The sequence below is a fragment of the Pelecanus crispus genome, chromosome 5 (genome assembly GCF_030463565.1).
Source record: "Pelecanus crispus isolate bPelCri1 chromosome 5, bPelCri1.pri, whole genome shotgun sequence".
NCBI lineage: Eukaryota > Metazoa > Chordata > Aves > Pelecaniformes > Pelecanidae > Pelecanus > Pelecanus crispus.
This window is the reverse complement of record NC_134647.1, coordinates 74,056,427-74,084,253: the sequence shown is the minus strand read 5'-3', so window position 1 is coordinate 74,084,253 and position 27,827 is coordinate 74,056,427. Positions and strand designations below refer to the sequence as shown.

The 27,827-nt window shown below is 36.4% G+C and overlaps 1 protein-coding gene across 6 annotated transcripts in view; it reads left to right on the top strand.

The window, feature by feature from the left end:
* The window catches only part of USP33 (ubiquitin specific peptidase 33), a 44,166-nt gene extending 18,363 nt beyond the window's left edge, over positions 1–25,803 (top strand). For 2 of the 6 annotated variants that reach the window (XM_075711122.1, XM_075711124.1), the window contains 16 exons: positions 544–622; positions 2,787–3,204; positions 3,619–3,759; positions 6,579–6,691; positions 8,023–8,195; positions 8,307–8,401; positions 8,991–9,024; positions 9,848–9,893; positions 10,631–10,811; positions 12,099–12,225; positions 14,461–14,630; positions 16,049–16,130; positions 18,720–18,828; positions 20,740–20,842; positions 21,602–21,670; positions 24,040–25,803. In XM_075711122.1, the coding sequence (XP_075567237.1) occupies positions 544–622; positions 2,787–3,204; positions 3,619–3,759; positions 6,579–6,691; positions 8,023–8,195; positions 8,307–8,401; positions 8,991–9,024; positions 9,848–9,893; positions 10,631–10,811; positions 12,099–12,225; positions 14,461–14,630; positions 16,049–16,130; positions 18,720–18,828; positions 20,740–20,842; positions 21,602–21,670; positions 24,040–24,197 (2,098 nt within the window). In that variant the 3' untranslated portion in view covers positions 24,198–25,803. Of the gene's footprint in view, positions 1–543; positions 623–2,786; positions 3,205–3,618; positions 3,760–6,578; positions 6,692–8,022; positions 8,196–8,306; positions 8,402–8,990; positions 9,025–9,847; positions 9,894–10,630; positions 10,812–12,098; positions 12,226–14,460; positions 14,631–16,048; positions 16,131–18,719; positions 18,837–20,739; positions 20,843–21,601; positions 21,671–24,039 lie in introns of those variants that run through there. The other 4 variants (XM_075711123.1, XM_075711120.1, XM_075711121.1 and 1 more) reach the window with 4 other exon arrangements.
* Positions 25,804–27,827: the final 2,024 nt, after the last annotated feature.

Here is a 27,827-nt window from a genome sequence, read left to right as displayed (position 1 = left end):
TAGGACAAATAATGTAAATTGTAGTAAGATCTGACAAGAAATAGATGATAAACACTATACAAAGTAGCATTAAGCTTTTAAAAATAAGTTTATATCTGCCAGAAATACATCTAAAATGTATTATCCTCTCTGTGTCCTTCATTCTATATCAGTGCTTTATCAATTTCTCTTTATTTCCTTATATGGAATTTCTGTTATCTCTGGCTAAGAAAATACTTCAAAATAAAAGTACAAAGGTAAAGAAACAGTACCTGTGCATAGTGCCAGGAGTACGTCTGATTTGTCATCCGATTCTCTGACAAGAGACGTGGCATAAAAGTCCCAATACAGTCTCTATTTCTGTTGGATGACAGATTTTAAAAAAATATATTGTTAATTACTCAATACCAGTGTTATGCTTGGTTAAGATTAAAATTATTAGTGTTAGATGTGTTATAGTTCAAGTTGCAGGCAAAATTATGATCCCAGTAAAGATAGAAAATTCCACTTAAATGCTTGCTTTTTTATGTATATTTATATATTTGAAACTTTTTTTTCCTTTAGGCCTGGTTCTGTTGTTCCTACTGGTTTATTTCAAGGAATTAAAACTGTTAATCCAACATTTCGAGGCTACTCTCAACAGGTAAAACTTCCTGATGTCTCTTAAATCTGCCTAACCCATAAAGTTACCTCTTATTTTTAAATTTAATGCTTAAGGTACCATGCTTCCTATATTTGTTAAAAGCAAATGCAACATAAACTGTAGTTTATATGCTTCAGATGTAGATCATCTGAAACCAAACCATCAACAGTTAAGTCAGGTTTTATGTTTGTTTATATCAAATTCTTGAAAGGCCTTCAAATTCTGAGAATAACTCCTTTTCCCTTTTTTCAGGAGAATTAAAATAATACGTATCTGAAACTTTTCCTGTGTGTGAAATAATGCTGCTAATATTTGAGCTGTCCCAGAAAACAAAATAAAGGTGTTCAGAAATAAAAAAGAATATAATAGCTTTTTATATTCATCTACCAGTTACGTTTTTTTTAAATTAAATACGCAGTACCCAATTTTTATTTAGTATCTTTGGGGGAAAAAAGAACCCCACTGCTGTGTGTTTCGTAAGCAGTATTGTGGGAATTGTAAGTTGGTAACTTGTTAGAGGCATGGATTATGATATAGTAAAGGCAGTCTTCAGTTGATCCTTCCTACAGTATCTTGCTACATTCATACAGTTTGCAGTACTTTATTAAAAGCTTTTGGGCTAGAGGAAAAAAACTAAACCCTGTAATTAGAAAAGCTTACTAATATCTTCCAGGAATCTGCTGTTACTCAGAGGAATTTTGCTGTTTCGGTTAGCGTGTTTCATATTTGTGGAGTGGAGGATAAGAACACATGTTTTAATATTCAAATGCTGCTTGTAGCTGTAAAGAAAATATTTAAATAGTAATCTCAATGTTTTTAAGTTACTCATGAGCTTCTTAAGAGCCACATGAATTTTTGGAGAAGTAGAAAATCAGTCTTGATAACTGAAAAGAAACTGTATGGAAACCTGCTTCTCACAGCTTCGAACACTGATGAGAATGTCTTTTTCCATGCAGAGCAACACTTAATGAGAACCTTTTTAGGTTCTGCCTGGATCACACTTCAGTTGTATGTTTGGTAGGTTTCATGGCAACAATTAAAACAAAGCAGCTCTTTCATGACCAACACTCTCCTGTTCCCCAGCCTCACAAGTTGGGCAGCCATGTCCAATATTCAGGGAGAAAAAAAGAATTCTTTTGCTCAATGAAGAATGTTTATCAGTTAATCTGTGTCTCAAGGTTTGAGTCTTCCCTCTTTTTTTTTTTCTTTAAAAGGATTACCAGCAAATACGCATATTAGATTTTTTTATTACCCAAACCCAAAACACAAATCTGACAGTTGTAGTTTTTAAAAAAAAAAATGTTTTCTAGTCAGCAGTTATGAGCTTAATAAGTAATTGCTATGATGGATGGGAATGTTGAGCAGCAAAAATTATTATTATTATGAACAACTGAAATACAAAAAGGAAAATAGAAGAAAATAGAAGCAGTAGTAGTTGCCAAGAACAGGCTATTGTTTTCTCCCATGCTTGCTTTATTAGATATTCTCTATTGCCAGGAACCAAGCTGCTGTGTGGATTGTTGAAGTTTGGCTTTTAAGATATTTCCAAACACGGATTAGACTTGTAGTAATACTTGACAGCACTTTGTGGAAACACTGATAGTTGAGTAATCTTGTCCAGGCTTGAGAAGAAGAATTAAGATCTTGTTGACAGTACGATGCAATTGGAAAGACGGGCCAAGTACCTCATAATACTTTTTAATAAAGTACTTCCATGCCCAGTGAAAGCAAGGCTCCGATTGCTTTGCTGAAGATGCTGCATAAGGTTTTAAAAAACTGTCCCTAAAACGTTCCATTACCAGCAAAGCTGGAGTCTGACCACGCTGTTGGTAGTTGCTTGAGTTACATTTATCCTTTGTGTAAGCTATGCCGGTATTTTTGTTAAAGTTGTTGAAATAAGCTTTTGGGGAATTGAAGTGTTTTAGCAGAAACTTGTATGATAAGATTACTTGTTACATGCAAGAAATAGGTGCAGGAAACAAGTATGTGGTCTGGAAATTAAATTTCTTTTGAACATTAGACCTGGGACAGAGGAATTTACCTTACTCTTCTTTTAACAGCCAGCTGTATCTTTCATTTTAGTGATCTGTATCTTTTCCTCATACGACTTTAATATCTTCCAAATAAAATGGAGTAATCTTGTAAAACCTGTTTAAAATCCTAGGATGCACAAGAATTTTTGCGTTGTCTAATGGATTTGCTTCATGAAGAACTTAAAGAACCAGTTGTAGAATTGGAAGATGCCCAGCCTATGGGTGTTGAAGAGAGTATGGAAGAAGACAAGAGCCAGTCAGATGTCAGCTTTCAGCCCTGTGAATCCTGTGGTACCTGTGACAAAACAGAAAATGATGCTATTTTCAAACCTGTCTTGGAGGATCCTGCAGAGACAACCATGTTAATTCAGGATGATGATAACTCAATCACATCCAAAGATTGGCAGAAAGAAAAAATATCAAGCAATAAGCTCAAACGAGCAAAATCTATGGAAGACTTGGAAAAAGACACAAACGCTGCTTCAGAGACCACTGAATTTTTAAATAATCAAGGGACTGTTAAAGTACAGATACACAGCAGGTTCTCAGGTAATGCATTACTAATGTGAAGTTGAAATAGTCAAATTATTAGCCAGAATATCTGTCTGAGTGGAAATGAGTTGTAGAACACCGTAGAGAGGTATAGATCAAATAGGGTAGGTGGGTTTACTTGTAAACAATGCAACTTCTTAATTTATTTTGTCAGTTTAGATGTTCTGAATTCAATTTGAATTCCCTTGAAAAGCTAAAGATTTGTGCTGGGTAAGGTTTCAGATAACCCAGAAGAGTGGGTTTTTTGGTTTTGTTCTGAACTTAAAGGTCTGTGAATTGAAGTGGTGCTTCATTCCTAGATGTCCAGTGACCTGACAGTGTGATTAAATAAATTACATAACTATTGTGTCTGTTCATTCTGCAGTACATTTTTTGGTAGCATTTATGAAATAATGCAAATATTAATTGCAGAGTACATCAATGATATCCACATGAATGATATATCTGCAGCCCAAACCCCATCATCAAATGAAGGGATGAACACACGCTTATCAAACAGTCCTCCAAAATCATTCTCATCATGCTCTTCATTGGCACCAGTCCACAAAAAAGGTATAGGCCCTTTTCTCCCTCCTGGTACTGAATTGCTCTGTATTACAGTTTTCATTTTGTTATTTCTTGTGCCTTGCATAGCAATGCAGTGGTGTTAGGATTTTTTTTTATCCCCTGTCCCCACTGGGGGGAGGGAGCATTATATAAGCTGGACATAAGACGACTCCCTTTGCTTCTGTAAAATTCTGATTCTTTTTAAGCATGAATAGTATTTGCCTCTGCTTTGGAAGGATGGAATAATATTTTTAGACAACTTTCTCAATTACACTGGTTTGGAGAGAGGGCAAATGTGGGAGAAGTTAGTACCTACAGAAAGGTAATGCTTTTCAGAGAACACGCACACTGGTTCTTCAGCAGAAGTTCACTAGGTCAGCATTTTAGTTTATTAACATTTAAGGAACCATATATACTGTAGATAGGCTTGTAAATGCTAGCTGCTTTCTGGTTGTTACTGTCTTTGTGGTATAGAGTGTTTCTTTTGGCACTTTCCACAGTGTGATGTGTTTATCAGCATCCAGAATGTTTAGACCTTTATTGCCTTTAGACATGAGACAGTGCAGCTTTAGGGCACAAGGGACAATATATGGGGGCTTCCCCCCCCCCCCCCTTATTTGTCTAACAGTAGGCTATTTTAATAAAAGCTTGTCTTTTGGAACAGGCTTTTACGGCTAGTATTAAACCAAACTAAAACACTCCCACAACTTTAATATTGTGATCCTCTTTCATTCAACAGGCTGTCCAGGATAAGTTCTGAGAATGTTCATGTTATCCTTTTAATGCTTTAGCATTGATGTTGAATGACAATGATTTAATGGACTTAAATCATTGACCTCCATGGTCCATTTGTTTCGCACTTTTGACACTGCATCTGTACTATTGTCTCTAGTTTTGGCTTTGCCCTTACAGGAGGGTTTTAGACAAACTGGAGTGAGTCTATCGAGAGAGATACTAGGTGGCTGGAGCCTGTAATGTACAAGGAGAGGCTGAGAGAGCTGGGTTTGTTCAGCCTGGAGAAGGAAAGGCTAAAGGGAAACTGTTGCTGTCATCAGCGTTATGGGCGGTTACAGAGAAGGCAGAGCCAGACTATTTTTGAAGCCATGCAGCAAATAGAAATGGAAGCAAGCTGCAGAAAGGAAAATTTCTATTAGATGGAGGGGAAAAAAAATCTTTCCATTCAGTGGTTGAATACTGGAACAGAGGTGGGAGCCCAGAGGTACCCTGAGGTTCTTAGAGACGGATATTCCAAAGTTCAGCTAGAGCTGCTTTGAACAGAGACTGTACCAGATGATATCCAAAGGTCTCTTCCAATCTAGACTACTGATTTTTGTCACTTCCTAATAATTTAACTCTTGGTCATAATTATTGACTATTGAGGGAACAGGTATGTATGCAGTAGAACTGACTAGTTCTACTGGTGGCAGCTGTTCGCAGGCTCACAAGGTGGGTTTTTTTTTTTAATTACCTATAATGCTAGGGGAATTCCCTAGTGTACTAGGACTTGTGTCTGGGGGCTAGCACCTAATTTACAACACACCTATTCCCTTCTCTTCCATTTCCCCCTTGCTAAAAGCATGTGGTGTTTGTTGGGTGCCACAATTCTAAGATGCCCCTGCTTGTCAGTGTCTTCCATTTTTTCCTGCTGTTAGTGTGGATAAATACAGCACATCCTCCACATCGCTGATAAATGAAGACTTTAGAACCATCTTAAAGCAGTTTGGTGGCAAAATAAGTGACTGAAAGGACCTTAGAGAATTCTGGGCAAAAGGCTGTGTGAGGCAGTTTGTGTCCGTGATAGATAAAATATGTGATGCACTATGGAAAAGAGGGTTTTTCAGATTACTTCTAATGGCTGTTCTTTCTGCTGGACGTACTTTTGAATTCAGACTTTTCTAGTATTTTAGACGTCTTCCTAGGTATGGGATGATAGAGGGATAATAGATAATACTGCTGGAGAGTAAAGAGACAAGAGTACTTGCTTATTGGCAAACTCTTTATGTACAAAAGAGCCTTGGGAGGTTGTGTTCTATGTGGAAGAGTCACTGGAGTAATTCAGTTTCCTTTTCACTATAACTATTCCTGTGTTTCACTGCATGTCTTGTTACTGGCTGTCAGCATTTTGGCAGTTTGCCTTTGACTCCTACAAGACTATTGAGTGGTCTCTTGGGTAATGTACTGACTCCAAAGAGGTTTTGTGGTCTTCATTTTAGCCTACCATTCCAGTAATCTGTAGAGCCCAAGAGGACTGCTCTGCTGTGTTTACCTAATTAGCAGTGGATTTGTGTGGGGAGGCATGGAGTTTTACTTTTTTTTTTTTTTTTTTTTAAATAAGCGCTGTTAAGCTGGACTCTGGTAGTAAGTTTAGTCTATTTCAACCCACTGTCATCAGTGTTGTGATACAGTAAGCTTGTGTATGAGCTCTTCAGTCCAATGTGGTTAAAACTTCCTGGAAAGATGTGATCAAATTCAATGTCAGATAGAATGTGCCTTTTTAAGTTTATACCTTGAGGGATTCCTGCCAAGATGAATCTTGTAGCAGTAGGCTGTAGATTTCAAGACTGGCAGTTTGACTTAAATAGAGACAAAATTTTCTGGTGTTTGTTCCCCATAAACCGCTTGAGGAACCTACATGAATTGCCTGGTACTAGCAGTAATCTGGTTGTGGAATTTCTAAGAAATATTTAGTAAATAGAAAACAGGGCTTGGCTCATAATTTCATCCTAAATATGTGTGATCTGTAATTATATTATGCAAAGTTGAAGGAAATCAGAATCCACTGTATCTTGATTTACTTTCAGCATTTTATTTTTGTCATTTTATAGTTTCGACTGTATCATCACCGAAAAGGAAGAAGCGCAAGAAGTACAGGAGTGTTATCTCTGATATATTTGATGGGACTATAATAAGCTCAGTACAGTGCTTGACTTGTGATCGGGTGAGTAAGGAGGGGAAGTTCTAGCTTATAATATGTTTTTTTTCCCCAGTACAAATACTTACAGTTTTACAAATACAGTCATTCTCTAGTAAGTTTATTCTTTTGTGGCAGATTTCCTCAGAAGGTTAGGTTGTTTCATACTTGCTCACTCAAATAGTAACAGCAGGTGCTACCAGTGCTTTGTGTTTAGACTAGCTTGCTTTCATTGAGCTGGATATTTACTCAGAGCTGAAAAATAACATTGAGAATTGGCTTACAGCAAGGATGGAGAAAGAGGCTTGCTTTTCAACTTCACTGAGGTATGATTAGTTTCTAGTAATGTTCTGAATGTCCTAATGCATACCTGCTACTGTCGTAAGTTCGCAGGTACATAATGTTACAAAGAAAAGTAAAAGATGGTAGTCCAATCATACAGCCTTACCAGGTAGACTGAGGCTAAGAAAATTCATCTCTTTCAAAAAATCCAGGTAAAGACACTTACTTTTACAGGTTATATGAATCATTAACTGCTTTCTGAAGTTGCCCTCTACTGCAAGATGTGGTGCAATATAGGAACAGTTGATTTTTTTTTTTCTGTACTATTTGCTCATAGAATTACTTAGAACAGCACATGTGCTCATTTAAAAAAAGTCAATTATCTAAACTCGTCTAGTGGACCACTTTCATTTCAAAGCAATAGTATCAAGAACTGGATATCCAAATCTTTGCACTGGGGACAAGTTTCTCAACATAAAGTTTAAACCTAACCCTGATGCATTGCATGCCCTTACTGCTTCCCTTGCTTTAGATCTAAGAATACTGAGACCTCAGGGTAATCTGGTGAGCAAGTTCAAAAAACAAATAAGAATTTTTGACATTTGCTTGATGTTTTACTCTGTGGCTATGTGATCACTAAACCCCGCATGGGAGGAAGAACATGCACAGCTGGGTCTCTTTTGCAGTGGGTCCAGTTACATCAGGTCAAGACAATGTCCAAGTAAATTACTGTCAAAACAGTGGGCTGAAGCTTTCTGAAACTAGCTTATATAACAGGAGCCTCAGGCAAAAATCATAGTGCTTTGTATGACTAGTAGGAAGACAAATAATGAATAACAACTTCAAAAAAAAAAGTTTCAGTGATAACAGTGTGTGAGCTCACTCTAAAAATGTTTTGGTTTTTTTTTCCTTCCTTTTTTTTAGAAAATGAATACTTACATCTCTGTATTTGTAATTAATTTGCTACCTGGTGAAACTTTCAACTATACAGTGACTTAGTACTTAACAGAATTCAATTTAATTGTTGTTTCTCTTCAAGCTTAACTCTGTTTTGTTTCATTTGTTTTCTTCTTTAGCTGTCTGTAACCCTGGAGACCTTTCAGGATCTGTCCTTACCTATTCCAGGTAAGGAAGATCTTGCTAAACTCCATTCTGCAAGTCATCAGACTTCTCTGGTCAAGGCAGGGTCATGTGGAGAAGCGTATGCCCCCCAGGGATGGATAGCTTTTTTTATGGAATATTTCAAAAGGTAAATAATATTTACCTTGTTTTATTTATTTATCTATTTTGAGATTCCAGTTTCTGCTCTTCTGGCAGAACATTTGTTGGTTTTCTTTCTTTTCTGTCAATGATGTTTCAGGTTTGTTGTCTCATGTGTTCCTAGCTGGTTTTGGGGTCCAGTTGTAACCTTACAAGATTGTCTTGCTGCCTTTTTCGCCAGAGATGAGCTCAAGGGTAAGATGTTAATTACATGAATGTGTTTCTTCTGGGCTTTTTTTCCTCCTATCACAATAAGGCGGTTGATATCTTCTTAGCTTCATGCAATTAAGCAAAGGCCACCTGCTAGACTGTAATACAGTCATTCCTTGCTCTTATGGGATCATTCATTTCATAAAAGGTAAGCTTCTCACTCAACTGAATATTTAAGGCAAGAAGTGCCCATGAAAGCTGCTTTAGAAATGTCAAGTAAAACTGAATTTGGTTTAATGAAGTGGTATCAACTGAAGGTTCATAAAAAATTCAAAACCCACTATATTAATACTCATTCTCATAACCTTAATTTGGACTTAGTAAATTATTTCCCTTCTTAAATTATATAGCATCATCTCTTCAGATTATGCTCTACTGCTTCATAGTTGAAAGCATAAAACCTAAGAACCTTTCTGTTTAGTTGCTATGTCAACACTCTTACGACTGTTAAATATTGAATGCAGCCTAAAGATAAATTCCCTTTAAACTTTTATATATCAAATGTATGCACTTGAAAGATAACTATTTGGATTTAGAGAATAATGACTGTTTTTCTTCTCCCTGATATTTGCAGGTGATAACATGTACAGCTGTGGAAGGTGTAAAAAGTAAGCTGGCTTTTACCTTTTTTTCAACTTGTCTCAATGTGAGTGCTTTAATGCTTCTGTTAGTCAAGAGGCATTTATTTCTGTTGGCTACTTCGCAGTACTATTAATCTTTTGATACTACCTTGTGTTCTGGCTGTCAGAAGTTTAGTATTACACAAGTGCAGGAGTCAGGAAGCACTGACTCACTGTAACGTATTGCGAACCAAATGTGCTTAATTTTTTTCATGTTCCTTACAATTTTAGACCTTTCTAAATTGTTTTTGATTGATGAAAGATTTTAGCCTTCTATATTACTAGCCAGTTTTCATTGATATGCAGTAGGTCGCTTCAGTGTGTTAAAAATAAATAAATATACTATGGCTTTAAATACTAAAGAACCAAGAAACAGAAGTAGTCTGAAGACTGCTCAAAGCCCTTTATGAAAAAGGAGTGTTATTCGTTGCTATATAACTGGTGATCTGCTGTAGGTAATTTCTTAAACTTAGTCTGTTTCTTTTTTCTCTTTTTGCTGAATAATCAGCTTTTATGGAGCTTAAAGCTCTTTCCTTTATGCTAAGAGAAACTGTTAGCTAGATGGAACTTGATTATCTGTACTTGCTGCTTTGAATTTTTCAGCAGTACAGATTGTCTTTTCTTCTGAAGTGTCATTGTTTGTATCATTTTGGCTAGTCCATGTCTAGTCTACATTCCAGAAATATTTTGGGTTTAGTAAATGTAATGTTCAGCTTAGACTTTTGCTGATAGAGCACAATAAAATAAAACCTTTTCAGAACTAAGTCTTGGTTGTTTGGTTGTTTTGTTTTGGTTTTTTTTCTTTGCTTAGGTTAAGAAATGGAGTGAAATTCTGCAAAGTGCAAAAATTTCCTGAGGTACTGTTACTACATGCACTTTAAAGTACTTTTTCTGCATGATTAGGAATGTGGTAAGACTAAGGAGTTGCATGGAGTAAATTGTGTTTATAATGTGTTATGATGAAAGCATATCTTTGTATTGGCATTTGTTTTAAGAATGTGAGCAACGTTTGATTATTCTCCCTGTAAGAAAGTGAACCTTGTACATGAAAAGTAAAGTTAGAAGAATTTTTCTATGTTGTTACTGTCAGCCTGCAGAACTTATTTATAGTTACGAAAGATCATAAATCTTTCCACAGCCAGACTGGAAATCTTTTCTATAAGTAATGCTTGTAACTTTACATTTTAAAAGTAATCCAATCTTACATTTCAAAACATGAGTTGATGGCTGCAATAAACAGGAAGAATTAATGTCCCTTGTGACAAGATTGTGCAATAGGTGCATTGAGGAAGAGAAAAAGGTATGTTGTTCATTGCTGCATCAGTGTTCATAACTGTTCCAGATTGGGGTTTTTTATACTGTCAGTAAGGTGAGTCTTCGATAATTACAAATTTATTTCTAACTCCTTGAGCCACAATTGGTTTTTAAAAAAAAAAAATGTGGAACACAGAGCTTGGGATAGTTGCCTCAGGCCATAGAGAAAAGTGATCCTTTTGGGATGATAAAAGGAAAAGGTGGCATGCACAGTGTAGTTACTAGGTACCAAAAAGTAGCATGTATAGTTCTTGAGTGAATCTGTCGATCCTTCTTACAGATATTGTGCATTCATCTCAAAAGATTTAGACATGAACTTATGTTTTCCACAAAAATTGGGACCCATGTGTCCTTTCCCTTGGAAGGCCTTGATCTTCAGCCTTTCCTTGCGAAGGACAGTCCTGCTCAAATAGTGACTTACGATCTCCTGTCTGTCATCTGCCATCATGGAACTGCCAGCAGTAAGTATAAGGTTGATTGTTTTGTCTCTGCAGTTGATATTCACATCAGCACTTCTGTTTAAGGGTGATATCCATATACTGAAGGGTAAATAGATGAGCATTGGTAATGATAATGTGGAAGATAAATGCTGTGATTTTTATCCTGAACCATAAGATGTCTTGCTTTTAAAGAGTTGACACATTTTTGAAATTGTATGACGTACCTAAATAAAATTGTAGGTGGAGAAAAATTAACAGATCCTGGAATATTAAGTAAAAAACCTGTATGCACTATTGAAAGTGAACAGTATAAATGTACAAATGATGTTACATGCCAGCAGATGACCAGTTGATTGGCTGTTCTACACAGCTGTTGTTTGTCTAGAGTTTTGATGCTTTGCATGCCTTACTTTTTTGGAAGGAGTTCACAAAGCACCAGAAAGATGCTGGTAATTCTTTTTTAAAACATGTTCTCTTGGATGATTGCTGCCAGTTAATGCCAAAACAGGCAGTAACTGCTATTTATGGGTAGTGATGATTTGCTGAATACACGTCTTATTGCTATATGTCAAGCTCATTCCTGCCCAAGTGCTTTCAGTATTTATAAGATTTGGAAAATAAGAGAAAAAACAAATTTTTTGAATGCAGAAACTTCATAGGTTTTTACAGAAGTTACCTGCTCCCTCCTGTGCCCCAAACTTGAGGTATCCATTGTTTAGATGAAGTTGTTTCTGTTTTTTCTGGATGCTTTTTCATCTTCTGTTTAGTGCTTGCTGAATGGTGCTTCTCGTAATCAGTTTAGTAGATATTTGATTATTTAATTATTGACAGTTGAATATGTATTTAAAAATAGTAATAATTTAAAATCTTTTTTGAGTAGTCTTCAAAAGACAGTTAAGTATGGTCCTGATATCATGTAGCCATTACACATCTATGCTAATTTCTATTATAAAGCATAAAAAGATTTGAAAAGAGTTCATTGTGGAAACTGATTAGGGTAAATTGTTCGGACAGTCTTACTCTGATTTGAATATCATGGTTCAGGAGTGCATTAGACAACAAGCCATGTGAAGAGTTCCAGAATGTGCTGAAAGTGGTGTCCAACTTTCCACTAGCTGATAGAAATTCAGAAACAAAAGCAGATCCTGAGTTTGAGGGAAGTTAATATCCAGGTCCTGTCTGCTAATGGTTTAATGTTTCTCCCATTTAAGACTTGCTTTTTTTGGACTTACTATGCAATACATGAAAAGGAAGTAAAATGGGCAGCTCTGGACACATTTTTAATAACTCTTGCTTCTGACACTCTAGGTGGACATTATATAGCTTATTGTCGCAACAATTTAAATAATTTGTGGTATGAATTTGATGACCAGAGTGTCACAGAAGTATCAGAATCCACAGTGCAAAATGCAGAAGCCTATGTTCTCTTCTACAGGTAAGAAACTACAATCATACTCATATTAGTCAGGTATGTAAATAACTTTTTAAGCAGTTGGGCAGCTTTCAGAAATTAGCTGCCCCACAAGAATTGTAATGGAAGAATTTTTCCAACCAGAAAAGCCTATGCTGGATAGAGACTTAATCCTTCAGTTATGTCCTTAACACTTGCTCTGTCACTGCTAAAACATATATAGAACTTAAAATGAAAATTAAATCGGCAGAAATAAAGTACAGTAATATGACTAGAAAGAGAACTTTAAGCAGCTGTTCGAACTGGCCACCAATTACCTTGTTTTCAATTAGAGGAAAGGAATTCTGCACATGGGGAGGTTTTGCACACAGACTCCAACTGTTAAGAGCTCTAAAGGGAATTGTGGAAAGTCTTTAGCAGATGGGATGTGGAACAACAGAGGTTTTACTGTATTGTAATTTAATTTCAGGGAATTTATAGGCTGGTCTTTTCCTGAAAGTTGAAATGAAAGGCAACAAGTCATGTTGTTATCATCTTCAGTCTAAGGAATTTTTGTACTTGAAATAGTAAACGCAACTTAACTCAATTTTCAAATTCTAAATTTCTGGTACCAAGATGAAATTTCCGCTAAAAGTTGACTGTGAAATAGATTGTGTCGGAGTTGCACAAGAAATGAGATGTGTTCTGAGAATGTTTTAACTTTCATTAGGAGCACTCATACCTGCCACTGTCTGAGCTAAGCCTGTAAGTCTGACTCAGTAGGCCTTTTAAAAGGAATGTGGAAGTCACGCTATATTGCCAAGAAAGAACACTGTACCTGATTGTGGGCAAACATATTAAAATAAACAATAAAAGAATAGCATTCATAAAACTTGGTTTTCAAAAAAGAATATACCCACAAAACACTACCACACACACACAAAACAGATGTTCTTTCAGTGCGTTTTAGAAAGCTTAGTGGAGATATGTCTGCATTTTTAAATTACAGCTGGAAAGTGAACTCACCTACTTGAATTTAATTTTCAGACTTCTAAGGTTTTTGTTAAATAATTTTTATCTGAATTTAAACAGGTAATGTATTTTAATTGGGTTCATAGCATTTGTGTTTTTTCCTACTCTTTTTTAGTCTTGTTTTGCTGCACTATAAATAGCGTTGTTGCTATAGCCATTAGGTCTACCTGAAGCTTTTCTATCAGCTATTTGAGTCAACTTGGATTCTGTAAATTAACTGGGGTGGCCCAGCTTCTGTGTGATGCTCAGTGACGTTTCAGGTCAGGGTTTTGGAGGGTGGAGTGAATGGTTCAAACCTTCTTTTGGAGAAGAGAGATTCTATTCAATCTAAAAACAGTAGAGCAGAGATGCTTCCAGTTGGACAGCAGCAACAGCTTCAAGGAGAAAAGTAGGGGGTACAGGAAAAGTAGGGCAATTACCCTATCTATTTACTGTTCAGCCTTACTTCTGAAGGTAAGTGAGGAACATCTGCCCAAGGAGTACAGCTTGCAGAGCTTTAGCTCAAAGATGCTAACCACTGGAACTGGTTGCCCAGAGAGGTGGTGGAGGCCCCATCCCTGGAAACATTCCAGGTCAGGTTGGATGGGGCTCTGAGCACCCTGATCTGGTTAAAGCTGCCCCTGCTCACTGCAGGGGGGTTGGGCTGGATGGCCTCTAAAGGTCCCTTCCAACCCAAAGCATTCTGTGATTCTGTGCATAGAGGAAATGGGCAGATGGGCAGAGCATTATCTCTTTCTCCTGTGATAGTAAGCACCTCTGCAGAATAGTCTGCTGCAGAATAGTCTGCTGTCTCTGTTGCAGTCCAGCTCTTTGCTTTCTTGGGCTGGCAGGTTGAATGGGAAGTGCCAGGGGTCTTTGAGTTGTTGAACTAAGCAGGCAAAAGTTTCCTTGTAAGCATGGTAACACCTGTGCCGTGGCTTGAGAGAGCTGAAGACAAGCATAGGTTTAGCAGAGCAAGTAGTCTTTGCCCTTCCTGCTCTGTACTAACTGTACTGACTCTTGTGACGCATCGTTCTGTAATGTGACAGTCTCGGTTCCTGCCATGCATTTAGATGGTGGTTCTGGCTGTGCGTGAAAGGTGCAAGTTTTCTCACGTGCTAAGTCAACTGCTTCATGCTAGCAGAACTTTGAAGTATAGACACGGCCCAGGTAATTTACTTGAAAGTACTGTTTTCTTTTTACAAAGTAAATTATCTTCACTGTACACAAGGATATATATTTGTTTAATGATTTCTATTTCGGTAATAGAAAAAGCAGTGAAGAAGCACAGAGAGAGAGACGGAGGATATCAGGTCTACTGAATATGATGGAACCAAGTCTTCTACAGTTCTATGTTTCCAGACAGTGGTTAAATAAATTCAAGACTTTTGCAGAGCCAGGACCAATTTCAAATAATGACTTTCTCTGTATGCATGGAGGTGAGACTGTAACTGAGTATCATTTAGAAAAACATTGTCTGTCGACCTGTACCTATACAGGGATGTACACTTGTTTTAATTAAAGGAATTTGAATAAAGTAAGTTCACATTATAACTTCTGTAACTTCTTAGGTAAATGGTAACTATAACTAGTAAATTATTTCTCTCATTTTAGTAGCTGACTAGTTGGAAATTATACTGTGTGAAGTTCTCCTAATGTTTTTTTTTCTTTTCTCTGCACATTTGATTTTGTTAATAACCTTTCTTGATTCTTAAAGAGGAACAGTTTGGCTTATCTGCTTGCTTCCTAAATATATATGTTCCTATTTTTAAAATCCTGTCACTTTATCATCATTCTTAGTACTTTGGTCTGCCAATGTAAATCTTTTTCTCAGCTATGTGCTAGAAGCAACAAGAAGGTTTAAAAGCTGCAGAACAAGAAATTGGTCTGATGCAGAGTATCCAGTGGACAGCACTGTGAAAATAGAGTAGTAATTCTGTATATTTTGTATAGGAGTATAAAAATTTTACATTGTGCTAGATTGTTACTAAAAATGAGAGGATTACATTAAGTAAAACATATTTGGGGAAATAGCCGTATTTGAGTGCTAACATGCCAAGAAATCCTTACTATGTGGTTTTCTTATACCTATTTTCTAATAAAAAATACAGCTGTGTTAGATTAGCAGTTAGAGGTGCTGCCCCTGTTGCTGAATCAAACTTTTAACATAGGAATACTGTGCCCCTGTAGCAAATTGCAGAGTGTGTATGTCAGCCCTTGTGGCTGTGGCTTTCCTTTTGCAGCGTTACGGCAGTTGACTCTTGTATGAGTGCCTGAACTACTAGATTTTCCCTATTCAAAAGAATTCCTGCATAGCACATTGCTGCTTACCGTGTGCTTCAATTCAATGCTTCTAATGCTACAAGCCCCTATTTCTGCCTCCCTCAAAGTTTCACTACTTTCAAGCATTCATGTTGTTTGAAGTAATTCAAAGGGTCTGCAGCAAATACGTGAATACTGAATAGACACTTTGCTAATGTGTTTACATGCATAAAGTATTTAATCAGTCTTTAACATTTTAATTGTATACCTTCAGAAGCATTTTGCAATCAGTATCTAAAAAGTATTCTAGCCCTTTAATTTTAATCTTACATGTAGTTTGCTTCTGCTTTTTATGAACTCTTCAGCCTCATAAAGACTAAAATTAGAGTGGTCTCTTTACATACAGTAATAGATTATACTGTGGTAAAATTTGTTTCACATGATTTCTCTGAATTAACTGAAAAGTTTTTTTGGTTTTTTGTTTTTTTTTTTTTATTATGAGACCTCTAACATAGTCTCGTCCTTCCCCCCACCCCCCCACTCAACCCCCCAATAAAATCCACAAGTCTCTTTTTTTTTTTGGTTGCTTCTGCAGGTGTTCCTCCACACAAAGCTAACTTCATAGAGGACCTAGTTGTAATGCTACCTCAAAATATATGGGATAATCTGTATAGCAGGTAAGTTTTGTACTGTAACTGGAAAAAATGCAGTGATACGGTTTGAGAGCAAACATGTGCCAAGCAGCAACAACAGACTTTAGGGGCTTAGAAAAATATATATATATACTCTAGGCACAAAGCTATGTGAAGGGATTGCAACCGGCTGATTTGTATAATTTGCTTGTGCAAAGTAGTGCTAAAAGCCTACATAAAGTAGTGTGTTACTGGGATAATACTTGAGTATTAAACCAGTAAACATATATGGTATGTACAAAATGACACGAAGTAGGTCAGCAAAAGTACACTTTGCAAGAGGTGTTTTGAAAGAGCTCTCTGTATTAGCTTCCTGTTCTCTTGTTGGCTGGAGACAGCTTTTCTTTTATGTTGGCTTTGAATCCATAGCGTCAGCTGCCAGTACTGCTTCAAAATAACTTATATCTAAGCGTTCCGTATAACTACTCCATGCTTTTTAATGTAGGTCAGGTTTAAGTGCTTCCTTATAAAGGAGGGATTCTTAAAAGATGCATCTCCTTTTAAAGTAACAAAAAGCTGCAGAAGAGCTTTGTTCATGACCTTAAGGACTCTGTTGCATTTGCATTAAATATTTTTAGCTGTTAATTTCCTGCCACCTAAGCACTATAGCTAAAACATTGGGGTGTTTTTGTTTTCAAGTCTCAATGGACACAAGTGAAAAATAGAAACAATACTATTTCCAGCTTATTTCCACTTTCCTAGGTGTATTGAATTTTTTTCCAACAAAGGCATTATCCATTTTCTGTATGCAGAAATATTTGTTAAATCTGAAGGAAAGTGGTTTTAAACTTCTATTAATTTCTGTTCTTTATAAGTGTTTTAACAAGATGTCAAATTTCAGTCATTTGATAGGTCGAAGTCCCAGAGGTGATAGGGTCCTTCAGATTTTGACAGTAATCTACTAGGTAGAAAAGAGGTATGAATTGTTATTGCTAAACATTTGTCTGTTCTGTCTGGCTTCCTGACTGGCACATGCACCCTTCAACACAGAGTAGCTCTGAAGCAACCGTGTTTTGCTTTTTGTCTTGCTGTTATCTGGGAATTATGGGAGAGTATAGTGGCTGCAGTGGGTGAGAATTTAGGGTGAGGAAGCCAACTATTGGTGGAAGCTCATTTTTACGGAGATAGTATTAAGGAAAAGGAGATACTCATCTAGGATGCCAATTGCTAATCCATGTCCCAAACACATTTGTTCTGTTGCTCACATGGCACTACTCCTGTTCAATCCCAAATATCTTGGGGTCAGAGTTGCTTCGAGATAACATAGTATCATCCATGCTTGACCTATTTCAGTTAAAAACTTGTGAACTGATCAATGCAGTCTAGAGACAAAGTGTCATCTTCAGAGGTACATTTTAAATGGCAGGTGACCATTCAATGAAATAAATGTCTTTTTTGGGATGATTGGGTATGTACCAAAAAACGTGTATGTACAAGTGCTGTTGTACTGAAATAATGCTTTAACATGCAGTTAAAATGCACTTCTGTATTTGGGGAAAAAAAATAGCATCCCAAATGATTTTTATGAACTGACAAACATACAAGTCTAAAAGTTTAAAAAAAAAAAAAAAAGCAATGCCTTCCATGGCAGGTTTTTGCTTAATTTTATTCACTAAGTAAATGTAGTTATTTTTAACTCTTGTTTAAGCACTTTCATATTTTGAAGTTTAACTCATGTTGCTATAGTTAAGAGTATTCTCTTATCTCCCTTAATGTAAGATTTTTGGAATAAAATCTGAGGGTTTAGAAGAGAAACAAAATCAGAAGAGAACACAGCTCTGACAAAAATAATTATTCAACTAGGAAGTAGAACCTGGAATGTCCTTATCTCAGTGCATATTTAAACCTGGCCTTTCTGTTGTAGTAAATGCATCTGTTAAGGCTGCTAGTCATTCAAGAATATTTTCTTTATCAGGCTTGTAGTTTCCAGGCTAGCAAATGCTGCCCATGTTCATAGTGATACATATATCACTCTGTGTGTGTGTGTATCTATCTATATATCTATCTCCTGTGCTTCTCAGTAATGGTGCCCCTGAGGACTTCCGTGTATGCACTTTTGCACAAGGAAAATATGGAGAGGAGGGTCATGGAGAATAACTTTTTAAGAACAAAATAATAAACAAGCTGGGAGGCTGGTGTCAAGGAGGTAGCAAACTGATGAAGAGCCTGCAGTGGCATGGAGGAATGTGGTTAAGATAGAACTGGCTGGAACATTTCCATAAGCTGTTTCTTAGAGGCCTTCAATAAAATCACACGTGGTGTATATAGAACAGAATACCTGCCCACTGATGTGTTCTGCCCATAGTAATGCCTTTTGAAGTGTGTGATACAGCAGAGTTTGAGATGGTTTGTACTGGGTTTAGGCAGTCAGAACTTGGAAGATGGTTATATCTTAGGATGGAGTACAAAATATTACTAGGAAAATAAGTGATGGCATTTGTGGATCAGTGTGACTGGCATGTATCAGACTTCTGTTACATGTTAGAAGAAGCTGACGCTTGCAATGTATACAGGTGCATGATCTTTTTACATGGTATTTTCCACAAGGTTAAGGTTTCTTTACTTTTACTGCAGGTATGGAGGAGGACCAGCTGTTAATCATCTGTATGTTTGTCACACCTGCCAAATAGAGTCTGAAAGAATTGAAAAAAGAAGGAAAAATGAATTGGAAATGTTTATTCGGGTAAAAAAGTAAACACTTATTCATTCTGCTTTTTGATATCACCTGATATTCATTACTTGACCCAAGGGGTTACCAGAAGTGCGTAGGTGATTCCTGTAACAAATGGACTTTATTAAATATCTGTATACCTATATAGAATCCCTTCTTTCCCATTGGCAACAGTAATGTTCTTGTGATATGCCAGATAAGTGTTTATATGGAAATGTACGTAGAGAAAATATTTAATCTGTTTCTTAAATTGCTTTTTTATAGTATGGAAACAGAGTGCAGCCACATGAGCAGTTGTTCTTTATATACTGCCAGTGATCTGTTCTGTGCAATCTGATAAGGTTTAAGTGCAATAATACTGTGCCAGCAAAAATTTAATCATAATCTTCATCTCTAGTTCTAATTTTAAAAATATCATTAGAGACATAAACAAACATAAATAATTCAGTGTGAGGCAAATAGCTTAGTATTGTAATGGATCTGTAAAAGTAATGTCAAGCAGCTACTATATTTTCCATGAGCTAGAGATTATGTGCATGAGTCTGGTAAAATAACTAGTAGTAATGATTTTGTAATTCTTAAACCAAAAATGTGTTTTGAAGTTTTCATTGAAAACAAATGCAGAGATATTGGAGTCCCATTTCTGCTACGTTAATTCACCAGAGGGAGAAAAATAGAATTGCAGCTGTTTCAGTTCTGTCTGTGCTTTAATCACACTTCAGAGATTATGTCAGCTTTTCCATATTTTTAACTGCTATTTGAACTTTTTAGTAATTGATTTTTCTTTAGTCTGGGTTACCACTGGATAGTAGTTATTATTAACAACACTGCGTCAACCTCATTTGCTTTAGCAATCAGTATTTTTCCAGTATAAACAATGATTATATATGCACTGTTGTGCAAGTATTGTTACTGGTTAGAAGACAGAAAATTCTGTTATCCTCTATAAAGATTGCTTTAGGGAATGATTGTAAAACTCATTCTATCTGAAATCTTAAGAAGTTGTGTTGATGCTTTAGGTTCATGGCTTCAAGGGGGAAGTATAGCTATATTATTACAGAGCTAAAAGATAATGGTTTAAAAGGTTTAAGTGACTTTTTGTATGTTTCTTAATAACATTGTGAAAAGATCTGTAGTCTCTGAAAAAGAATAAAATGTTGAACTTCCTAAAATCTTATTTATAAAAAAGATGGTTTTTTTTTTACAGTGATAGAAACAAATTTAGTTAAATGCAACTGAGACTCTTTACTTAGCTGTTTTTTGTAATTTATTGTCACTTACATTGCCTTGCAACAGAAACTCAGAAAACCAGGGTGTGATGATTTTTTTTTTTAATTTTAAAATAGTAGGAACAAAAAATATTTCATGTTTTTTAAACTGAAGCAAAGAAAAGTCATGAAAAGTCCCAGTGCATTAGTTCACCATGCCTTGCTTGGAGTCGTACTGGCATCTGTTTAAAGTATTAGGGGAAAAACAAACATAGATGAAGATATAGTTCATCACACAAAGAACCTTCCATAAAATTATGGAGCAAATCTTTTAAAAGACTGTTTTGTTTCATTTTATTTTACAAAAATAAGCTTTCTGCTTTCTTTTGCTACTTGGAAGTTCAGCCTTCACAGTAATTATTCAGTAGTGTTTGATGGGTAAGCACTTGTGCTTAAGAAGAACTTGTTGCTGTTTTCAAGAAAAAAATAGATGAATTCTCAAGTAAAGAATAAATCATCTTTTAATATGAAGGCTACCACTACATCAAAAGCTCACCTCAGGAATTCATCAGGTGTTTACTGTTCTGATGGTCAGTAGTTCTTTAAAATGTTCTGTAGCAGTGTAATATTATGCTGTTAATAATTACAGGGGTTAAAAGAATTCAGTAATTTAAAGAAAAAAACGCAGAAAAACACTGATTCTTTTTCCTTTCAGCTTAATAGAGCATTCCAAGAAGAAGAATCTCCATCAACATTTTACTGCATCAGTATGCAATGGTTCAGAGAATGGGAAGGATTTGTAAAGGGTAAAGACAGTGGTAAGTTGTGCTCCATTTCAAAACGTGGGTAATCTTCTCTTTTTTGTTGTCAGGTAGTGGTACTGTTTAAGTAAATGGTTTCTGCTTTGGTAGAAGGCTGTAGGAAGAACAGATAGAAACGGCAACAAAAGCTCTTAAAATGAACATCTAAGACACAGGTTTTATAGGTTACAACTAGATCCAGGAACCAAATTACAGAATATAGTCAAATAACTCACAGGAATGGATAATGGGACAGTTGTGGAAAGAAGGGGGTTTGCTGTTAGCAGCAGCAGGAAAATTGGATCTAAGTACAAGGGAGGATGGATTTTGCTGTGCAAACTGATAGATAATGCTACAGCTTCTGGAGGAAAGGTGACCTCGCTGTCACAGCCTAAACTCATAGATAACTGAGTAACAACTATAATAATATCACTTTAGCCTACTTTAGGTGCCTCTAAAGTTTTGAAATGGAAACACTGATAAAATGCTCTACAATTTTGTCTGAGTCTGCTCTAGGACAACTTTGCTAAGGGTGAGAGTCAGGATTAATTTGTGTTTTACATTGCTTGAAGACTTACAATAATCATGAATGCTTTAAAAAACTTGCTCTTAATTAAAATTCTGCTTAGCTTTTAACAACTTAGAATGTACTGTTAAGCAGTACAAGAACAAGCAGTAAACAAATGAGCTATTTCTCCTTCCATTTGAAAAACAGCACCTCCAACCTGCCGTTTGTTTTCAGCTCTCCCAATTGTAATCATCTTTCTGTCCCACTAGATCCTCCTGGTCCTATTGATAATGCTAAGATTGCAGTAACAAAATGTGGAAATGCTGTGCTAAAACAAGGTAGGTATCCAATACTGCTGCAGCTTTGGGCCCCTCATGATGTATTTGTTTGGAAAATTTATTATCAATTCTTTTTTCAACTGTTATAGTAAAATGGCTATTCCTTGTGAATCTGTTGTGCCCATTTTCAGGGAAGCAGCTTATTCTTAAAATAGAGATTTAGTATCTGTAATAAACTAATCCAAGTACAGATGAGGGTGTAGAAGGAGGTGTAGAGTAACTTTAAAATGGTGAAACTGTGCTTTGGCTTTGTATCACTTGGTTTGATTTGGATTTCTTAACGTAAATTGGGAGATGCTTGGCTTTTAGCCTGTGTCATATACCTGCATGTAGTTATTTGAATCTTGAAACCTAATTTGAGAACTACTTCTGACACAGGGAAATAAACCACAGTAAGTAAATGCTGTTGTTCATTTTTCTGCAACTTATTTGCCAACTTATTTGCAAAAACTTCTCTAGGGTGCAAAGATACAGATCTGTTTGTTATTCATCACAGTCAGATGCTTAATACCACTTACTTGAAATCTGTAGGTACAGAGAAAAAAAAAATCTAACACAGTCTGCTTTATGAAGAGGTCAGACTTCCTATGAATATTTAAATTCATTGTAGCTCAGCTTACAAAAATATTCAGCATTAAGATTAACCTTTATTTAACTGGATTTTTTCCCAATTGAATGCTGCAGCATACAGTGGGCCTACCAATGGCAGTTCACTGGAGGCCGTTAGGCCCTGCGTAACCCTCACCAATTGTAAAATGTCGAAAGCGTGTTTAAAAAAGAACGAGTTCTTGCACTCATGAGGTTTGCAGTACGTTTTAATGATTTAAGCACTAATGTAGAATTCAAATACAAGGTGTAAAGCATCTGACTGATGTATAGCAAAAAAAATCATTTTAGAATCAATAACGGATAGCAAATTAGCCAGTTGTTGACTTAACTTCAGCTACATTGATTCAAATTAGAACTTGGGTAGAAATGAAGATGAACAGGCTATGGAATATTTGTCTCAAGTCATGAGAGAAGAGGTGGGAGCGCCGCTAAATAGTATACAGTATTACATACCTCTGTGACCCAGTGGTCCTGATCCCAGTGTGCTAGTTCACTGTGCCTGTTCAGTTAAACCTGACCGTTAGAAGAGCTGAAATCTGGATAAGGGAGTGAAGATCTACTCCTGTGCCTACAGAGATGGAGTTGGGTTTTGAGTATCTGAACCTAAATGAGTAAAACTGAGGCATAACGTCATTAGTACTGGCACAGGATCTGCATCATGACTTTCAACCATGCAAAGCTTCATCTGGGGTAGCATAGGTAAACAAATGTTGCAGCTCTTTGTACCCTTCCTCTTTGGAACTTTTTATACGTAAAGTGCAGTAGTAGGCACACTGGAGCAGGTGGTGAGGACAGAAAAGTATAGGAGGTAGGGGGAGAAGTCCCCTTGTTATGGCGCACTTTTTTTTTTAGTAGGAGGGTGCTGAAATTAGGCTTAACAAGACACATTAATAGTATCTAATAAGGATATTGGGGGAAACTTGCTGTAGGGCAGGTTTTAATTAGTTGCTTAAAGAACAGAGGGGGTTTATTCAGATAGAATAGAAATTTGTCCTCTCTGCCTAGGTTACTGTGAAAAAATCACTTCAACTGTATCAGACAGATCCTCATGTTTAAAACCTAGAGGGGCAATGCGCTGATGCTCTCTTGCCCTTTGCCACTACAAAAGGTTATGGAAAATCAGAAAAGATTGTTGGATGCTGACCTGAGACAGGGAGGGACCTCTAGCCAGAGGAATGGAATCATAAGCAAAGACTTTAATCAGTGAAAGAAAAGAAATCAGGATGACCTGTCAGTGCTACATACAAGGAGCATCAGTGGGACTGTTAATGTCCTAATAGTGGTTTCTCTCTGGGGTTCTGAGAATTTCACTGTGGTTCTCACACTTTTGTTATTTACTGACAATATTAATTTATTTGATGAAAAAAGAATCTTGAGTCCTTGAACTTTACTGTGTAGTTGATGGGACTGCATATCCTTACATGAATATGAATCGTTGTTTCCTGTGTACTGAGAGCTACCAGTTGTCAGCTTGATTGATAAGTATCAGATAAGGTGTTTATCACAGAACCTTCATGTGTTTTATGCTTGAGGTGTGTTAAGTACTGGATAGTTTAGAGCAGGTAGTTGTAACAATCAAGAAATACAAAGTTAACATAAAATATGCCATTGGGTTTGGTAGTTGGTGCAAGATAAAGCACAAAATTCAGATTAGGGTTTTAAATTTGATTTTTTTTTTCTTTTTGTATCTGTTACGGACTTCAAAGAAATCATGAAAGAATTATTCTAAATAGTAATTAAAATTTTAAAAATGTTTTCAGGTGCAGATTCTGGACAAATATCTGAAGAAACATGGAATTTTCTTCAGTCAATCTATGGTGGAGGTCCAGAGATTATACTCAGACCACCTGTTCCTCTAGTAGAACCTGATATCTTGCAAACAGAGGAGAAGATTGAATTAGAAACTCATGGTCTGTAGCTATTGAGAAAAAGATGAACTTGTAAGGAATCCAGCTTCCTTACAAAATGCCCAAAATACATTCCTAAAAGTTTTATTCTCTTACGTCTGTTGGAGGCACAGCTCACTGGGCATTACGTTAACTACAGAATAGTAAGTTGAAATATGTATTACCATTTGTTTAAATAGAGGCTCTTTCTCTGTTTTGGAAGGCACATTTTGATTTGTACATTTTGGAGTGTTTGGTCAATAGAAAAAAATGTAATTTCTGAACCTTTTGTTATAAGGTAAAATCCTGTTATATCCTTAGACTTGAAAAATTAGGACAAATTTAGAGATGTTCAATAACCCTTCTGATTCCTGACTGGGCTTCTGAGATCTACAAACTTTTGCCTGACTTAATTGTACAGTCTCGACAAGCCTAGGTATATGGGGAGTGTATTTTAAATGGATTGCAGTCAATGGCAAAGAAAAAGGATTTTAATTTCCTAAATGCTCAGGAAAAAAATTCTCACTTATTTTGCACTGTAAGTATATGAAATGGGTAGTATATAACATCCAAATACTTATTGTATTTGAATGGATCAAACATTAGTGTAGACTGAATATTGTTTTAGTCAGCAAATGTCATAACTTATTACCTACTAAATTTTACATCTTATTATAGTCTTCTGTAACTCTGTAAACCTGGATAGTGTCTTTGATAGTATATGTGACAAAAAGATTTAGTCTTCTCTAGGGTAATGTTTGAGAGCATGAAGTGTGAAATGTAAAATGGTTATGGACATGAATGATATAAATTTCAGAAATTAAATTGTCTGGTCTCTTGAATTACATTCATAAACAGTTCCATTTGAAGGACTTTATTGTATTGTTAAAAGTTTTCATTGGCATGATGACCTATAATGTCAGAAGCTGGATGAAATGTATATATTGCACAACTTTACTGAATGATTCATACTGGAATGCAGAATGGCACTTGCTCTTGTTTTTGCCTGATATTGTTACCAAATAAGCAGCATCGTTCAAGGCTGGATCAATAAAAAAAATATATTAAACTATGGAGGGGGGGGGGAAGCTTTCTTAAACGTTTTTCATTTATTACATCAATACAAAAACTTTTGAAGTGATACTGTGGTACTGCTCTCATACCCATATAGATATATGAAATATAGTTACATTTCTTGACCACTTCATGTTTAGGCAATGATGTTGACAGTTCTAGCTCCAAAGTAAGAAAATGCTGACATACCATTCATCTGGATAATTTTATATCTAGTATAAAATCAAAGTGGTTTTGAAGTTTGTGAAGCACTTAAAGCCATTTTGGTTAAAAAGCCACCTGTAAGAGTCCTAGAGAAAGTGTCCTCTAACCTTAAGTACTTGCTAATGTGCTGTGTAGGAGGGGTCAGTTCTGTCTGAATGTAAATGCCAGTATTTTCCTAAGCCTGCCAGAGAAGAACTAGAGCTAAAAACACAGCGCTGCAAATAAGAGGGGTAAATGGACAGCAGTATGAAGCCAATGATTATATGGCTGGTGCATAAGGAAAATATTTTTCAATTTTAAACTGTGTCACAGGTAACTCTTGGCCAGCCTGTTAAGTTTCTGAACTCATATGTTAGTGGTGTTAAATTCCAGAGGAGGCTATGGGACATCGGCAGCTGAGAAGCCTTTCATGTAAATGTAAAGAGACAGTGAGCAGAGACTTTTAATGCCTGACAATGCATTTGGACAATTTTATATTAGTAGATAAGGCAACCTGAAGTTAATATCAAGTTACCCCTGTATGTACAAGGTAAACAAACACATCAGTTACTACTACAGACTTGTCTCTACTGACTAAGGTAAAGTTAACTTGCTTTTATGAACAGTCAATAGTAACTTGCTGACCTTGGCCTGTGGAAGGCTGTTCTAACTTCCCACCTCCATTTTTTGTCCTTTTTTCATATTAGGGTGACTAAACTAAATCTGGATTTATACTGTCTTATTTTAACTCTACCCCGCCACCCCAAGGTTTTATCTCATTTAAGCTATTCTTAAGGTAATCTAACATACTAAAGCTAAATGAATAGGTCTGCATACTTCAGAAAGAATTTTTCCTACATGATGTTCTTAACTGGAAACTTGGGAAATATTTTCTTGGTTAATCACTGTATGGTGATGAGGTTTACCAATTTATTCAATGTTTTCATCAGTAATCTGGATGGTGGAACAGACTGCCCCTGTAGAGCTTGCAAGAGAAAAATGGATTGAGTGTTAGGGACATCAGCTGGTTGGGGTAATGAAGCAGTTCTGTGCTAAGTATTTGAGGTATTGTAGCAGATCAGACTAAGAGTTAAAATCCAGTGATACCAAAACAAAACCTGTTCTGGGTAGTAGTAACAAAAGCATCAGATGTGAGGCACAGGAGGTAATTATTCTGCTCTACTTGGTGCTGTGCTTTTTGTGAGATCTCATCTGTACTGTTCCCCATTTCGGATGCTATATGATGATAAAGACAAGTTGGGGGGAGGTTATTTCAGAGAAGAGCAACAAGACTCAGCATTGAAAACAAAGTTGTTCTCTCGCTTAAAAGAATGCTGAAGATGCAAGACTACCAATGGGGAAATAATTGCTGGATAATAGTGAATGATTTTTCCTAGATGAGTAGGAATATTTGCCTCAGCTTTAGCAATTGTGACTTGTGCTGGGTTTAGGTAGCATATTAGAAATCTAGAAATCTTCCAGCAGTTTTGTCGATGTTTTCTGCTGGGTGTCCAGGAATCCATGGTCAAACATAATCTTAAACTGTGATGCACATAGATCAGTAACGAGACACTTTAAACTAGCAGAGTGGCCTCTGTCACGGTGGTAAAAGGCATCTTCACACTACAACTGTTTGTCATGCTTTAAAAAAAATTAAAGAAATCCTGAGTTTGCAGAGATGAAATAGATGTGTTTTGTGTTAAAGACTGTTCCAAAGGGATGACTGTCTTGCTTTTAGCCCTTTGAGAGCTCTACAAAGGATTTTATGCCCCAGAAATGGAAGCAGCCTTTTAAAGTAAAACAGTGTGGGAGAGCTCCAGATGGATGGCTTGTGTATGCTGGAGGGAAGGCAACACTTCAGGGTATAGGTAAAGGAGAAGCCTTTACTGTGAAGAGCTGCCTGATTCGCAGCAAAGAAAGAATGCATCTCAGGAAGGGGCTGTGGAAATTATTTTTTTCCATAAGCCTTTCACCAGACTATTTGGATTCTTTGTTCATTTGTTTCCAGTTGAGGAAACACAGCAATGTGTTTGGGTGCCAGGGAAGCTGTCATTTCAAGAAGGGAAAAATCCAGTGGAGTCCTTGTTTTAGGCCTGGGAATCTAGATTTGAGCTGTTAAAACCCTGCTGTTCAGTCTGGTAACTTTAATCCTCTCTTCTGGAGAAAACTGCGTGTGGGACTTACCAGCTCAAAGCTTGATTTCTCTATATTTTTAGGTTTTTTGCAAGTAGTATAGCTAATTGTTCATCTGAACCCGCAATGTCGAGGAGAGTGCTTCAGATACTGTGTGCTGTAGCTGAACAGTATAATTGGAGGGAAAAAGATTAGTGGAAGAGCTATTGAATTGCTTAGTAGCAAAATAAGGCACTTTTATAATACTCTTCAGAGGCAAGAGCTAAGTAGCC